The sequence below is a fragment of the Dysidea avara genome, chromosome 8, assembly GCF_963678975.1.
Source record: "Dysidea avara chromosome 8, odDysAvar1.4, whole genome shotgun sequence".
NCBI classification, from domain to species: domain Eukaryota; kingdom Metazoa; phylum Porifera; class Demospongiae; order Dictyoceratida; family Dysideidae; genus Dysidea; species Dysidea avara.
Window position 1 is genome coordinate 9203849 of NC_089279.1, and position 16025 is coordinate 9219873.

The following is a 16025-nucleotide window of genomic DNA, read 5'->3' on the forward strand; positions in this document are numbered from 1 at the left end:
TAGCTGAACTCTCTAAAGGTGATTTGTTTGCAGCTGAACTCTCTACATGATGGTTTCTGTTTAGCTGAACTCTCTACAAAGTAACTTCTTCTAGCTGATCTCTCTACAGGGAGATTTGTTTGTAGCTGATCTCTCTACATGATGGTTTCTTTGTAGCTGAACTCTCTGCAAGGTAACTTCTTCTATTGATATCTCTACAGGGTGATTTGTTTGTAGCTGGTCTTTCTACAGGGTGATTTGTTTGTAGCTGAACTCTCTACAAGCTGACTTCTTCTAGCTGATCTTTCTACAGGGTGATTTGTTTGTAGCTGAACTCTCTACAAGGAAACTTCTTCTAGCTGATCTCTCTATAGGTGATTTGTTTGCAGCTGAACTCTCTACATGATGGTTTCTTTTTAGCTGAACTCTCTACAAGGTAACTTCTTCTAGCTGATCTCTCTACAGGGAGATTTGTTTGTAGCTGATCTCTCTACATGATGGTTTCTTTGTAGCTGAACTCTCTACAAGGTAACTTCTTCTATTGATCTCTCTACAGGGCAATTTGTTTGTAGCTGAACTCTCTACCTGGTGGTTTCTTTGTAGCTGAACTCTACAAGGTGATTTCTTCTAGCCGAACTATCTCTTTCCATAGTTGCATGAACTCCCTACTTCTAGCTGATCTCTCTATAGGGTGAATTGTTTGTAGCTGATCTCTCTACAGGGTGAATTGTTTGTAGCTGATCTCTATACAGGTTACTTGCTTCTAGCTGATCTCTTGAATTCTCTTCAGCATGACTGCTCTATTAGGATGACTGCTCTATTAGAGTATCTTGACCTCGCACTTGCTACACCAAGTTGGATTTCGTGTTATAACTCCGTGGCTTTAAGTGTGATTCTTCTACACCATTGAAGAGCCTTTCTAAGATGATTACTCCATCTGTACAGCAATTTTCAAAGCATCAGCCCAAGCGGTTTATCTGGTAGGCGTGGCAAACAGTCGTTTTTTTTATTAGCTAATCTCGATTGCATAATTGTTACATACTGTTGGTTTTTTCGTTGTATCTTTCTGGTTTCTAGCTCGATTCCTTTCAAACCACAAAAGGTTTGAGGTTTAATAGTTAACCTATTCACCCACCGATTTTCAGCTTCTTTCCATACGCGGTTTACCCTGTAGATGTGACAACATATTGGTGTTATTTTTAGTTAATAATCACTCATAACTCTTTGCGTGTTTACCGTATTCCAGCCAAAGTTGGTGCCGAGATGTGCCTTTATACCCCCCTTCTGTGTGCAAAATTTCAAGGCAATCGGATATGGAATTCGCGTTTTATAGCAGTTTTTGTAAGTATGCGAAAAGAGGAAGAAAAATAAGAAGAAAAAAAATGAAGAACCTAAGCCAATTTTTGAAGTCGCATATCTCGGGAACGTTTGAAGCGATTTTGCTCAAATTTGGAATGTGGAGTGCTGAAGTTGGAGGGAGTGTCCACAGCAAAAATCGTCTTGTTTCATCAAGGCAGCACAGAGCTGTGGAGGAGCAAAAATTGCATTTTCTTTCTTCCTGTCAATATACTCACGGGTGTTGCGCGCCGGCTTCTTGGGCCGCACGACACACGGTATTTGATACACACCATAAAAAGTAAGGAAAAAGCTCAAAAATTTTACAGCTGAAATAAGAACTGATCCAGCAGTAAAAGGTAGAGTAGACAACTACTTGCTATAATGAGACACACTTTAATGCCTACCTTTGGCTAGCATCTTGAAATGAGACCATCAAATTAGCCAAAAGTAGGGATTGAACTGTGTCTCATTTAGCAAGTAGTTGTCTAATCTTGTTTCCTTATTTTATACTGCTGGATCATTTCTCATTTCAGCTGTAACATTTTTAGCTTTTTTTCCTGACTGTTTGTAGCGTATATAATTATTATATCAGCCCCTACTTCCTTTTGAAATTTTTAATTTTTTAAATACCGTATTTCTATATTTATAATCCGTTAAAAATATTTCGTCGAAGCTAGCATCCGACAAAAATTTATTACGCAAAAATTTTTTACCAACGTAATATTCGAGAAGTTGAATGAATTCGGTTAACTGCTTTCTGGCCACCTGGGTCGAGGTTGCTGCGGTCTTTTAAAAACAAAGGCCTCCCTCATCCTAGGAGAGAAGGGAGCTGCCGATCTATTTTGCCGCACATTGGTAATGATGCCATCTGATTCTGTGATAGAAAACTACTACAGGACACATTAAATGGAGTATATATGCACAAATATGCAAGTTGATGAAATGAGCTTCTAGCTACAGCCATTTCACTCCAGTCCATTGCTTGACTTGTGACAGACAACTTCTGAATCTGGGGTGCAGCCTCCATGGCCGTGGAACGGAGACGCCACAATTCAGTTTTGCTGCTTGTCATTTGGTGTCTCCTGTATACAAAAAGGCCTCGAAAAAGGCCTCGAAAAAGGCCGTATAGAATTAATAAAGTTAGATAATTCACTGTTAAAAAATTTCGTTGCTTGAAGACACAGGTGAAAATTTTTTAACATGAAAATTTAACTCGTGAAAATTTCTCACAGCTTATATTAATTTTATAGAAATATGGTAGCTAGTTTGTTTAGTTTTTTTGTCTAGCTAGCTAGCTATATTATACTCTTTTTGTTTTCCACATAGTATAAATATCACTTGAAGCAGCTATCTTTTACCTTCATACGCAATAAGCGCCTCTAAAAATAGTTATCGTTTTGTGTTCACTTTAAAGCTATTACAGCAATGTTTAAGGCTTCAGCTGCATTTATAATGGCCTAAATGTTGATAATTTTATAGTAAAATATTGCTGGAGAGTCCACCATTATAAGAGTGGAACCATCACTTTTAGAAGTCTGGATTCCAAGGTGGATCCGCTCCTCAAAGTCATTATTAGCTAACAACCTCACAAAAAAGCTAAACTGGTAATTTCTAAGACAATATAAAATGACTACCCACCATTAATAAATGCTAGAGACAACTTCTTGGGTACTACACCCGCTCACCCACACATATTCACACTTTCGTTAAAATGACGTGTTTGAGTTGTGGTACACGCTGCAACTATTAAGTGCCGCAACTATTAAGTGCCGCAACTATTAATTATCCTTTAAGAAGAACAAAGAAGCGAATGAATGATGAAAGCAAACAGCATGGTGCAGTGGACAGAACATAATTAGAACAACAGATATGTGAATCGTCGTCATTACCTTGGCTGTCTGAAATTTCTGGAGCCGTACACCTAGCGCTACTGGGTCTTACAGCAGGCAGGCTGGCAGGCTGGCAGATGAAATGTAGGTGAATTTCAAAATTTTTAAAACTCACTGTACATCAAAACATTCGACTTTTCACTTCGTTTACCAAAGGTACAGCATCAATATAACAGTACTAATGCATTCCAGGTGGTTTTTTCAGGTAAATCTTAATGCAAGGCCATTTTTTAAGGTGCGAAAATCCACAAAACCATATGATTTCTTACCAACCCCTACTATACAGTACTATCGTACTGCATGATAAAAGAGAAAAAACTGTTGTATATTTTAATTTAATGTCAACTTTTATTTAAAGCATAATGCTTTAGCTTCTTGGGCCATAATCTACACATACAAGGACGTAGGAACGATGTTTAGAGTGGGGGGGTCAAAAGCATCCAAAATCAGCTAACTATAAACTGATGAACACCCATGCAGGCTCACATTGATATGGCTCCTGTAGCTCAGTTCATACGTACGTTTATATATGTGTTGTGAAGTGTTATCACTAGCTAATAAAATATAACCCTACAGCTACAATGTATGCACAGCTATCTACCCACTCCCTATTCTGCTAATGGCTGCTATACCTACTGCACATGCTCGATGCATGTATATATCACGTGAAAAATCATGGTCACGTGAAGGTCTTTCCTTTATGTTTATTGTACAGTACCTCCACTACAAGGATTATAACATTAACAGTGTTCTCCACTAAGCGAAACATCATACCTTGAAGGAACTGGGTTATCTGCTGTAGCAGGTTCCGACTGTGAGGATCGCGTGAACCCCACACCACTACTGCGTTCATGGCTGGCTACTCTTATTTACATATCCTTGTATGCCTCTCCTTTAGACTACTTGATAAATCAACTCTTCACCAAATTCAATAGTCAGTACTCAGAAGTCCGCAACTCCTGTACATTCAGGCACTACAATGAGACTGCCCTCTTAGATATGCTGCTATCCTTCCATTCGAGCGTAACCTTTCCCATCATAATACCACCAATGTGGCAATCCTTCCACTATTTAAGTTTCTCACTGCACAGGCTCCAGGACGAGCTCCAGGAAAACATTGGAACAACAGATGTCATGTGCAAGGACTAATCATAAATAAAATTATAGGCGCTTTTGGGTGTAACAGTAAATGGCTTGACAGTTGTGGAGGACTCGAGGGGGGGACTGGTGATGCCAGTACTGGTACGTTGTGTTGTATGGCTTCTCGTATGGATGTATGTATTTCTGTGTATATAGCTTTGGCTGATTGTTTCTGTCGAATCAACCTGAGCTAGTTGGCCCCAAAAATTGGGGGGCCAAAACATGCTTTTGAAAATAGTGTGGGGGCCATGGCCCCCCTGGCCCGACACCCTTGTACACATATACTGTAATTTTGTATGCATTTGGAAAATGAAAATATATATGAATGAATGACAATGTTTCCATGTACCACAAACTAGAATTAATACTTCCTTTTTGTCCACACATGCATGCACGTATGCACACACACACACACACACACAATTTATTTATTAAGGTTTTACAGCACAAGTGCTGAAGGTCTGTAGGACACCTGGTCCTACACCCCATTATATGCACGCATGCATGGTACCCCAGTGCTGGCTCACTGTATTGTGCTAGCAACTGCCAAAGGCTTTGCTTTTTGTGTGTGGGGTGACATATCCCAGTTGGGTTGGGAAAAACTAATTGGACTACAATTGCCTGCTTTTATCCCAACCCAACTAGACATAGCCCCTCACACACACAAAGAAAAAGTAGTGGTCTGGCTAAGCGAGACAAGGGGTGTCATGTAGGTACACATTGTAGGGGAGATCTGCAACCGCGGTCAAATTCTTGATTTCAGTTTAACCTGTGACTAAGGGTCTTTTTCAATAATATTTTTGACCAGTGACTTATTGACAATATTTCAGTACTTTTCAATTGTGGGTTGGAAATTTTTGCCCTTGACCATTGACTTGGCAGAAGCCTTGACCTTTGAATTATACTTTGACCGGGGTCACAGATCTACCTATAGTGAGTGCCTGTGTGTCACCCCCTTGCAAGCCTAAATGTGACCCAGTCTGAGAAAACCAGGCTTATCGCCTATTTATAAGTATCAAGAAATGCCGGTTTTAAGTATTTAGTGTGTTGTAGCTCGCCAATGGTTGAAGCTATGTGTACCAAATTTTCACACGTTTTATACCAATTCCTTACCTTCCAGAGCATCCACTGTGCAAGTAGCCAACAACTAAGTTTCCTGCCATTTTAGATAGTTTCTAAACCGAGGTTGACTGTATCAGGCGAGCTGCAAATTGGGTGGGAGGCGTGGGCCCTGGAAGGCGGGAAATATGGTGTTCAAAAATTGAAAAGGAAGGCCAAGGGATGAATTAGGCCAAGTTTTGGGCCATTGAGGTCTCAAAACTGGCTAAAATTAAAGGAAATTCACAGCAGAGGTGCTTATTCAATACCACAGAGCTGTACAGCCACATACAGTCATCCCCAGGCTGACCAGAGCTCCATTAAGGCCCCACACCACACGTATGGATCACCACTATGCTTGGGAAAAGCAGCCAGCAAAACCAGACCACTCAAGTGTAGCTGATTTTGATTGTGGAATTAGATAGTTTATTCATGTAGCTTTATGTCCTGGGTGAAAATCGAATCTGCTGACATGGGCGATAAGGCCAGTTTTCTCAGACTGGGTCACAAATAAATTATAACATATTGAAATTAGCCATCGGGAATACGCACCTAATAAAATTTACTGATTTTAGTGGGATTCCACATATCTACCGACATGGCAAGGTGGTGACACACAGGCACTCACTGTAGGTAGATCTGTGACCAGGGTCAAAGCCTAAGTCAAAGGTCAAGGCCACCAAAATCATGCCAAGTCAACGGTCAAGGACGAAACTTTCCAACCCACAATCGAAAAGTACTGAAATATCATCACTAAGTCACCAGTCAAAGATTGAAAAAGGCTCTTAGTCACAGGTCAAAGCAAAATTTCAAGACTTTGACCGTGGTTGCAGATCTACCTACTACAGTGAGTGCCTGTGTGTCACTCCCTTGCATGGTAAGGTCAAAAACACACGATAAACCCACTAAAAGTTGGCTTAGGAAACATGTTGTCTGCTTATATAGGCCTACAAAAACTGAAACAAAGCCATTCTAAACTAAGTTACTCACGCGGCACTATTCTCAAAGCAGCTCTCCTTAAGTTTTGTCTTTAAATTGAATGGCCCACTCTAGGGCAACAACTCTTCATACAATTCCCTCAAATTACTGAAGTATTATTCATGTACACAATGTTCCAGACCATTTTTTGTGTTTAGACTAATTAGTTTAAAGTGAATTCCCATAGTGTGAACTCCACAATACATTACGCATTGGGCAAAATGACGAACTGGGTTCAGAAACTGGCTGGACCCACGTATCCGCTGCAGCTAAAGCCATGAAAATAAGGTGGAGTATTCCTTAGAGGTATGTGAGTAATTAGCAGACCGTTTTTGTGGGTACCACTACGTAATGTTGTGGGCGCTTCGAAAATACACGAAAATCAGTGTTTGTACACCATATTAATTTAAGCATTTAGGTTTTTTTTTGGGGGGGAGGGGGGGGTGTCCCTTTCAATATTAATGTATTGATTATTAACCAAATAAATTCAATATACGTCACGCCCTAATTTAAACACAATATTTACTAATGCACCTATCAATGTAATCGCCGACTACCACTAATACGGGCTGAGGTGGGGGAAGGTGGGGATTTGCAAAACTGAAAATTACAACTGCCCAACTACTGGGGACGTACTGGCGATGCAAACCCCGACCAAGTCTCGACCTGCAAACTCCGGGAATACTGGGGCTAGGAGGGGATTTGTACGGTTGTGTGGCGTTAGTCTAGTGATGTGTTAGTTCAAGTGAATTCTAGTATGAACTAGTGTTGTTCCAGTTCTCAGTACTGGAACTAAAATAATTCCAGTTTCTGCCCTTTTTATTCCAGTTCCAGTTCTAGAACTAGAACAATAATTTTGCTTTTCTTAAGACCGGAACTGGAACTAGACTATAATTTTACTTTCTTCAAGACTGGAACTAGAACTGGAACTAGAACTAGAACTATAAAGAAATTTTATCAAGTACTGGAACTAATACTGGAACTGGAATTGGTCATAACCATACCAGCTTTTGCCAATGAGATTTTATGTTCTTATAAGACCAGAATTTATCTGCAGACAAAAGCACTTAATGTAGTATATAACTTCTTAAAGATGTATGTATTACAACCATGTATACATCAATGTGCTAAAAACTGCTTGAAACAACTGATAAGCTATAATATTAGAACAGAATGCAAAATGCTGGCTCAGTCACATGTTATCTCTGGTTCAGTGTTTGATAATTACATGTAGCTACAAGTCTTTTAGTACTACCCTATAGAGTGTTAGGGTTATAGTTGCTAGCGTAATAATGTTGATAACTACTATACAGTATTGGCTACATACTATACAGTATTAGCTACATATATGAAACAAGTAAACCTGTAGCATTTTAGCTTATATAACTTAATAGTGAGTCTCCATATTTCATTATGGGCTTTTGGTAATACTTAAGTTAAATAAGTGTTGTTCTAGAATATCAAATGGCTCCTGAACTGGAACTAGAACTGGAACTAGAACTGTAATTCTGAAAATTATGGTTCCAGAACTGGAACTAGAACCGTAATTCTAAAGATTATGGTTCCAGAACTGGAACTAGAACTGTAATTCTAAAGGTTATGGTTCCAGAACTAGAACTAGAACTGTAATTTTAAAGCTTATGGTTCCAAAACTGGAACTAGAACTGTAATAACTAGCTGATACTGGAACAACACTAGTATGAACGTAATAGCTAGCACCCGAGACGCTCCTTCCTAAACTCAAAGCACATACTTTTGCTGTCTGAGTGAATTTCTTTAGTGAAGACAAATCCACTATGTCGGGGAAATTTAGAGATCAATTCCCCCACCATCCCCGACCTTTCCCCACCCTCAGCCCGTATTAGTGGTAGTCGGGAATCAGTTACATTGATAGGTGCATAACAACAGAAGAGATGATCGAAACTGCACATGTAGTACAATGTCATGGATACAGTTTAGTGGACGGGAGTGCCATTAGGGGCGGTTTCTTCTCTTTTAGTCTTAAAAAATGGAGCAGGATTTTGGACTAGCCTACCCACCCATTTATCTACATGGAATTTACATGAATTTACATGAATCCATCGCTTACCCGTGGCATTGATGAAAGCTGCGTCCACTGGCATTCTCTCGAGGCAATGCTGGTTGTTACGAAGTTGTTGTCAACGAGGTTGTCAACAATGAGTACTCGTCAACAATATGCGCTAAACCGCAATCAAAACCTCAACTATAAGCCACTGGCCGCCCACTGCAGGGTGTGGACTAAAAATTTTGGAATTGAATGCCGGTTGTTTTTCAGACATGACCTCACAATAAACAGTAACGTGTTCGTACTGTACATGTAGTTCAAGTAAACTGTGAAGTTCACTTGATCGTTGGATTTATTGTAAGAAATGGTAGCTAATTCACTAGTGCAAACCCTCCAGTGCCCAACTGGTAGACTTGATAATAATAATAATAGTGTATAAATCGTTTCATGTGTTGAGCTCGGTTGAGCTATTGTTTGTGTTGTACAATGGCGGATCCAGGATGGGGCATTTGGGGTAAATGCCCCCCCTCGCCTTATGGAGGAGCCAGCCTTATTTCTGATTAAAATACTAACTACAGGGGCGGATCCAGGAAGTTGTAAGGGGAGGGCAGTGGCGGATCCAGGATGGGGCATTTGGGGCAAATGCCCCCCCCCCCCCCCCCCCCCCCCCCTTCAAGAAATTGCATACAAGATCGATATACTCTAATAGAGCAGTCAATTACTCTAATAAAGCAGTCACAATGTTCATGAGGCAGTGTAGCTTACCTATGAAGCTACAAATAGGATTTTATTTTACATAACAGACGTGATATAGTAGGTAAGGATAACTAGCTATTATTGTTGTGACCTTTTTTTTTTTTTTTTTTTTGGTCTTCAACTGGTTTTCAGCAAGTTTTTTTGGTCTTCAACTGTTTTTCAGAAAGGTGCCCCCCCTCTTTTGAAACTCTGGATCCGCCCCTGGAGGGGTACAATTGAGATCCTTGTATTTAGCTCTCCCCAAGGTAAGGCCATACCTATTTGAAAAGTTGTTGCTCGGACCCGACCGACCCTCTTTTTATAAAAGACCAAAAAAAAACTCACGTGATTAACAATCTCGTGATGTTGGCGGACTTGTAGCCGAAATGGCGGCTAATGCGTGGTTATCTGTTATAGCGAAGAAAGGAGCTGTTGTTGTGTACCCTCGTACAATTCCTTGTCAACAATGGAATGACACGTTTAATGGAATGGGTTTTTGTAAATAGGATCGTCACTACAAAAAAAGAATTGATTTCCTTACCTTTAAGAGACTATGGAAAGGTATGGAAATGTCAGATTTCCACAATATTACCTAACCTTTCCTTTTGTCAGGAATGGTCATATTTCCTCAACTTTCCTGAAAAGATTCAGCCGTCTTTTGTATCTTTCCTTACCACTTAAAGGCTAGGAAAGGTAATTTTTCCCAACAGTAAATGTAAGGAAATGTCACATTTTTTTACCCCCATCCCACCCCTATATTCTGTATAAATTTGTTTAAATGCAAAATCAACAAAAAGTCATCCATCCATACGCAAAGTACACCAGTCAAAGTACAAAAATGTCTGTCATTGGTGTTCATCAATAAAGTTGTTGATCTTGACAAATGGCAGACTCCTTGCCCGAATGTTTTCTGTGCACTCTGTAAATGGAAAGAAATAGATGTAATGCCAAAACATCGCACAGTACGATTAAATACCTGTTAGTATTGTATCTTTCTCCAAACAATGTTCCATCTCTTAAAGTCGTATCCTTCTAATAGTCATACCTAACAAAAATATTATATTACTGTACTATAAAATTATCCTTCAAGAAACTTACCAGGAAATAATCAATCTAGATGCCACAACAGCTTGTCCTGGGCAGCAATCAATACCATAGGCGGTGGAAGGGGGGGCTAGGGGCTAAAGCCCCCCCTCGGTCTGCTGAGGGGGGCTTAGCCCCCCCTCAGAATGATATCACACCGAAATTATCTTTCTTGGAGTGGGGCTGAAAACCGTGATAAAGATCGAGATACTCTAATAGAGCAGTCACTCTAATAAAGCAGTCAGTGTGTAGCGAGCTATGTAAGAATTTCTATGTAGTTTATTAGCTAGAAATGGTAGCTGGTGAGGTGGAAAGCTTTTGTCAGTTGGTTGTGACCTTTTTTTTTGGTCTCACCTTACCAAACTATAGAAATAAGTCTGGGTCAGCCCAGCCCCCCCTCATATCAACTACTTCCTCCGCCGCTGATCAATACCTGAACAATAATTTATTACATGCTGAATGGTCCGATGCAGAGAATGCTATTGAAAAGAAGATACGCATGTGAACTACTGCTGGTAATAGAAAAACACATCACAATACAACAGTACACAACATTTATAGCTATACGAAGTGATGAACTAGGAATCCTCCTTGTACTTTGATATTATATTGTTGTAGCAATAAGGGTTCACCTAGCTACCATAGTCAACCTAGTAAATGCAACTGTCTCATGAAAACCTACCTAATTCGTACAATTCCTGAAGTTCTTTTGATTTTCTCAGCATTGAAAATTTTAATAAAACATATAAAGTGAGTATGAATATATAAGCATAGAACTGCATACAATATTACTACACAAAAGCAACCTAAAATACCTGCCTTTTTAACATTGGACTACAGTAGTGTACATTTTTGTGTAGGCTAATGGCAATAAGGATAATTTTATCTGACGTTTAGTAAAAAATGATGTGTATGCAACTAGCTCAGTTTCTGAAACCACCTTACGAAATTTTTTTTGGTAGATAATATAGATAGCCGCTATTTTCACGTCACTGTATCCACAAGCAATCAAGCCGAATGTCACAGTATGGTGAATGCTACACAAACCATTAGCATCAGAAATGTCAAACAATTATGCTGCATCCTAAACTTCTAAAGGTCAAGCAAAATAAAGTCACTGTATTTCTATAAACACTCTGGTTGGTGGTAAGCACCTAATACAATCTGTACCTTCTGTGTTTACACTTGAGCCATGGGTATGTGTTATTACAGATTTTTTGGATCAAGAATTGGATTACCGGATAGATACACAATACTTAGAGGAGACACTCACATTCCACACTAACAACCAATACAGGTTTTTGGATCAAGAATTGGATTAGAGGATACAGATACACAAATTTAAAGTGTCAAATCATTTACATTAGAGGAGACACACTTATTGACATACATTCCACACTAACAACCAATAATCACATTAATAAAAACCACTAACCTGAAACTTTAAAAGTTCTCATGTGGTTAGCCCATTCTTTGTCTTGTATATATCTCCATCCCTAAAAAAACCAATGCAAAGGAGTACGTGCAATATCTGATACATACAACTTACCTCCAGCATTACACTCAAAGTCATTTGTTCAGTAAAACTGCAGTTAGCTAACTCTCATCTCGCGATCCGTGTTGCTAGCTACACTAAAGCAAACTATAACAAACAAACACTGGCAAATTGATACTTGCCTCTATTGTACTTGGGTGTCAAAAGGCGGCACAGCGGTACTGAAAGTCGGGAAACAGAGTCGGTACATGCAACGTAATGGCGCCACAGTAGTCTGAAGGCAATGGCAGAATTTCGGGTCGGCAAGCCGCAATCTTTCTTCTCCATCCGTACGCGCCACCATCACGCCACTTCATCGTTCAGCCTGAGCGTTAACTGCTCTACCTGTATCACACATCACCCGACACCTTCGTTACAACTTCCTTAAACTATAATAAACTAACATTTCCAAGAAACATTAGCGCAATGATGCGCTGCTGTAAGTTTTTGAGGTGAGGCTAAGTTACTCTGCGACAGGGGCGGATCCAGACTTATGGAAAGGGGGGGTAAAAAATGAACTGAGGCACTACATTGTCTCTGGTTTGATAGGTGAGACAAAAAAAAAAAGGTCACAGCCAGCTGAAAATAGCTGCCCACCTCACTAACCACGCATTTATAGCTGATAAAGTACATAAAAATCCTTACATAGCTCTCTACACACTGCTCTAATACTGTGACTGCTTTATTAGAGTGACTGCTCTATTAGAGTGACTGCTCTATTAGAGTATCTCGATCTCGGTATACTGAAAATTTTTGGAGGGGTCAGGAGACCCCTTTGCCCCCCCCCCCCCCTGTATCCGCCCCTGCTCTACGATGGCGATAAACACTTCAACTAGATTACCTCGTGATAATAGCCGAATAGGTAGACTAGATCTAACTCAGAGTGGCCCTGCAGATCGCCCTGTACTAGTAATCCTTGGCATGGCTGCTTGTCGCGATCGTCTAGCAGTCTAGCTAGCTCGCGCGTTGTAGTCTCAATCGGTAGTATCCATCAGTAATGAAATTCTTAGCTAAATAACTTCCAATACATACATTTTAAAAACTTAACAACTTTACATATGTTTACTGTACAATGTAAATATATGGAAAGTTAGAAGGCTTTGAAAGATCGTTTTTCCATGAGTTTCCTGAAACAAGGAAATATACGTAAATCCGATCCGTTTTTGTAGTGCGTTTTTTTCGACTTACCGACCCTTTAAAAATCCGAGCAACAGTTTTTCAAATAGGTATGGCCTAAGGCCACTCCAAATAAATTCTCTCTTTCCCGTCCACTGACCGCCCGCATCTGATTAGACCACTCCAAATGAGAGTGTAGTTTCCCGTCCTCCGCCCGCATCGCGTCTGGGCACCCGCATTAAATGGTCATTATTGTCATTATTTTTCCAAAACTACTTCCTGTGCTACTTTCTGGATACTTCTCATGGAGCCTTTTATTTTGCATTGCTAAAAAGCACAATGAAACCTAAAATGAACGGTTCTAATGGTTGCTAGCTTGCCAAAAAGCCATTTTTCATGACCTTGAAATCCTCTTAAGATCAAGATAATCTAATAGAGCAGCTAAATCTTTAATAATGAATAATGATAATAGGCTGTTGATATTTAGCCGGTCACCGGTTAACTCCTTTAAATATATTTAGCCGGTCACTGAGCTATATTGCTCAGAGTGGGGCAGCAGTATTGTGCCCTTTTCCGGCGGTGAGGCTAATAGCCTCCTTAAGACTTACCAACGTAAATCTTCAGCCATTGCATCATTTGACGTAAGCAGCCCAACATCACGCTGTTGAAGTGTCCCACCACAGGTCGTTGCCATAATAAGATCATCATCCTGCTTATATAGCCACACTTCTAATAGTCGATGGTGGGTTTCAATTGTAGTCGTATAACCAACGTTTCTCTGTTACATGCCAAGCGGCTAGTAGCACGTGATTCACCTTAGGACAACACGACAGCGGAGTGAACTTGGATTTATTACAGCTTCTCTGCTGTTTTAGGGTCGCTAACATGGAGGATTAATTTACTAGACTGGTTAATTTGGTGGCGTGAAGTTACTCAGTTTCCTCGCGGTGTATGGCAAGACTGAAAAGTGACACACAACCTCGCACACAACAGACAAATGAAGAGAGACAGAGAGGGGCACAGTCCAGCACAGAATAATTCATGCTCAAGCACTACAGCTGCATGTTTTTCCATGGGTGAGGTTGCCAGCTGCAGTGCCATATGACTGATCTTATGAAAGTGTTATGTGAGAAGAGACATGAAAAAAATTGTCACAGTGTTCTCTCCAATGTTGGTATTGTACCTGAGTGCATAATAAAGAGGTATAATGATAGGTGATTTGTTGGCAACTCCCAGTCCAATTGTGAAGCTCTAACTGAATTGCTGTAAAAGTCGCTAGCTCCCCTGACATTTCAATTTTTAATTGTTAGGCCAGGTAAACTTGATAGATTCTCATCCCCGCCTGTATCCCACCGTTCTAATTTCATTATTGCTGTTGTCAATCACGTGCACACATATTTTGATGCTAAGAAGGCTGACTCATTTTACAAATGTCACTTGCATCTCAGAAACGGTGGTGAAACGTAAGCACTAGTTCTTAAAAGGCTTTATAGTAACAGACAGCTTGATTTGGAGTATTTTCTTCAATAATTGAATAACTAAAAATGACCTCCTGCCTGCATGAAAATCCGAATTTTTGTGGATGAGAAGCAAGTCATCAAGTTTTCCTGGCCTTAGAGATGGAATTATTGTGGACTGTCTGGTTGTATCAGCAATGATGTACATTAAGTAGTACCGAAGTGTGCTTCAACAATTGCTATACTACTATAAATCATTCAATTCAACTTCATGGTGATCAATTATTGAGATTGTTAATGGCACATGTTATGCACTAACTGTATGCTTATGGTATAATCCATGTCAGCCTTGTACAATTTATTGTTACTACATAATTATTTTTGTACAAGCATGTAGAACGATATTAATTCATAATATCCTGAACTTGCTTACGACATTCAGCACAATGCACATATCAATACCTGGTCTGACAAAATTCATAACTTTCATACTTTCAATGAAACTTGCATTATTGTACCTTACACTAGCAAAGTTTCAAGCCATTAGATAAGCTATTTGTCATTTTGTGCCAATTAGAAGTGCTACTATACTGGATTGTGTCAAACTAGGTAGTAACTATTAGGCCAATTGATGATGTCATGTCTCCCCAGCCATTTGCAGATTACACTTCTGCATTGTGATATGCAATTGAAAGTCTTTCCAGCATCGAATCACCTTTATTATTTACTTATGTGTATCACCTTTTTGTTCTGTTTTGTATTCTTTAGTTTGTAGTGGGTATGTTTGTTTTTGTAGGCAGACACCTTGAACAGGCTTTGCCTTTGTGTATGCCTTCCTGTTTAGTAATAAAATTGATAATAATAGCGATTCTAAAATAATTGTATCCCTCAGTTATGAAAGGAGTCTGCATACAGTGAAATCAGTATTGTTGGTTTTCAAAAAGCCACCTGTCTAAAAGGCCAACATTTACTAAAGTTGTGCCAAACTGTACAGCAATCTACTTACCTAATAAGCCACCTGCAGCTATGTAATATATATATGAAGGGGACAAGTGCCATTTGAAAATTTAGGTGACCACAGAACAGAATTTTGGGACATAATTGAATTAGTGTAATATTTGCTAAAAATCTATTTGACTGCCATGAACTTTAAATTGTCATTTAAGATACTTAGTGAAAACATTATTCACATGGTTATAACAAGCCATTCTAAGTTTTAGAGAATGAAAACTCTAAAATGGCCCTTTTTCACTGACCCCTTCATACATACTTACTTAGCCCCATAATGTTTGGCTGGTTCATTTAGACAGCTTCTTCTGTAACATAGATTTCACCGTAACACAAATATTTTCATTGGGAAATGTTGTTACTGTTTGGCACACACTGCAGCGCATGAATTTGTCCATCCAAACTGCCTCACCTAATGTATGCACTGTAAGATACTTTACTGGTTGGTGTGCAAGTTGCTTGCTTTGGTGGAAATTCAATCAGTGATCAACCTATAGTTTGTACAGGTTGAATGCAGAGAAGTTCCAAATCCCAGCTGTTGTGGCTCTTTTTGGATGTTGCATTACCACTGTGTCACAGGCCTGGGGTTTGCTTGTTGAATTCTATTGAGTTTTACATAGCCGTATTTTTTTTGTTTCCCTGTA

The 16025-nt window shown here is 39.6% G+C and overlaps 1 protein-coding gene and 1 long non-coding RNA gene across 3 annotated transcripts in view; both read right to left on the reverse strand.

Moving 5' to 3' along the window:
- LOC136264990 (E3 ubiquitin-protein ligase TRIM71-like) overlaps positions 1-8630 on the reverse strand; it is a 71700-nt gene extending 63070 nt beyond the window's left edge. The window contains exon 1 of the mRNA XM_066059753.1: positions 8512-8630. Coding sequence (XP_065915825.1) covers positions 8512-8545 — 34 coding nt within the window. The 5' untranslated portion in view covers positions 8546-8630. The remainder of the gene's footprint in view (positions 1-8511) is intronic.
- Positions 8631-9952: 1322 nt separating this feature from the next.
- LOC136263373 (uncharacterized) lies at positions 9953-12178 on the reverse strand. Of its 2 annotated transcripts, none has more exons than XR_010704605.1 (6): positions 11944-12178; positions 11816-11893; positions 11702-11762; positions 10282-10745; positions 10160-10228; positions 9953-10102 (listed from the first exon to the last, which is right to left on the reverse strand). It is a non-coding gene; the product is annotated as an uncharacterized lncRNA (long non-coding RNA). The 2 variants fall into 2 exon arrangements; XR_010704604.1 differs by having other exon boundaries at positions 11816-11898.
- Between the last annotated feature and the right edge of the window lie 3847 nt (positions 12179-16025).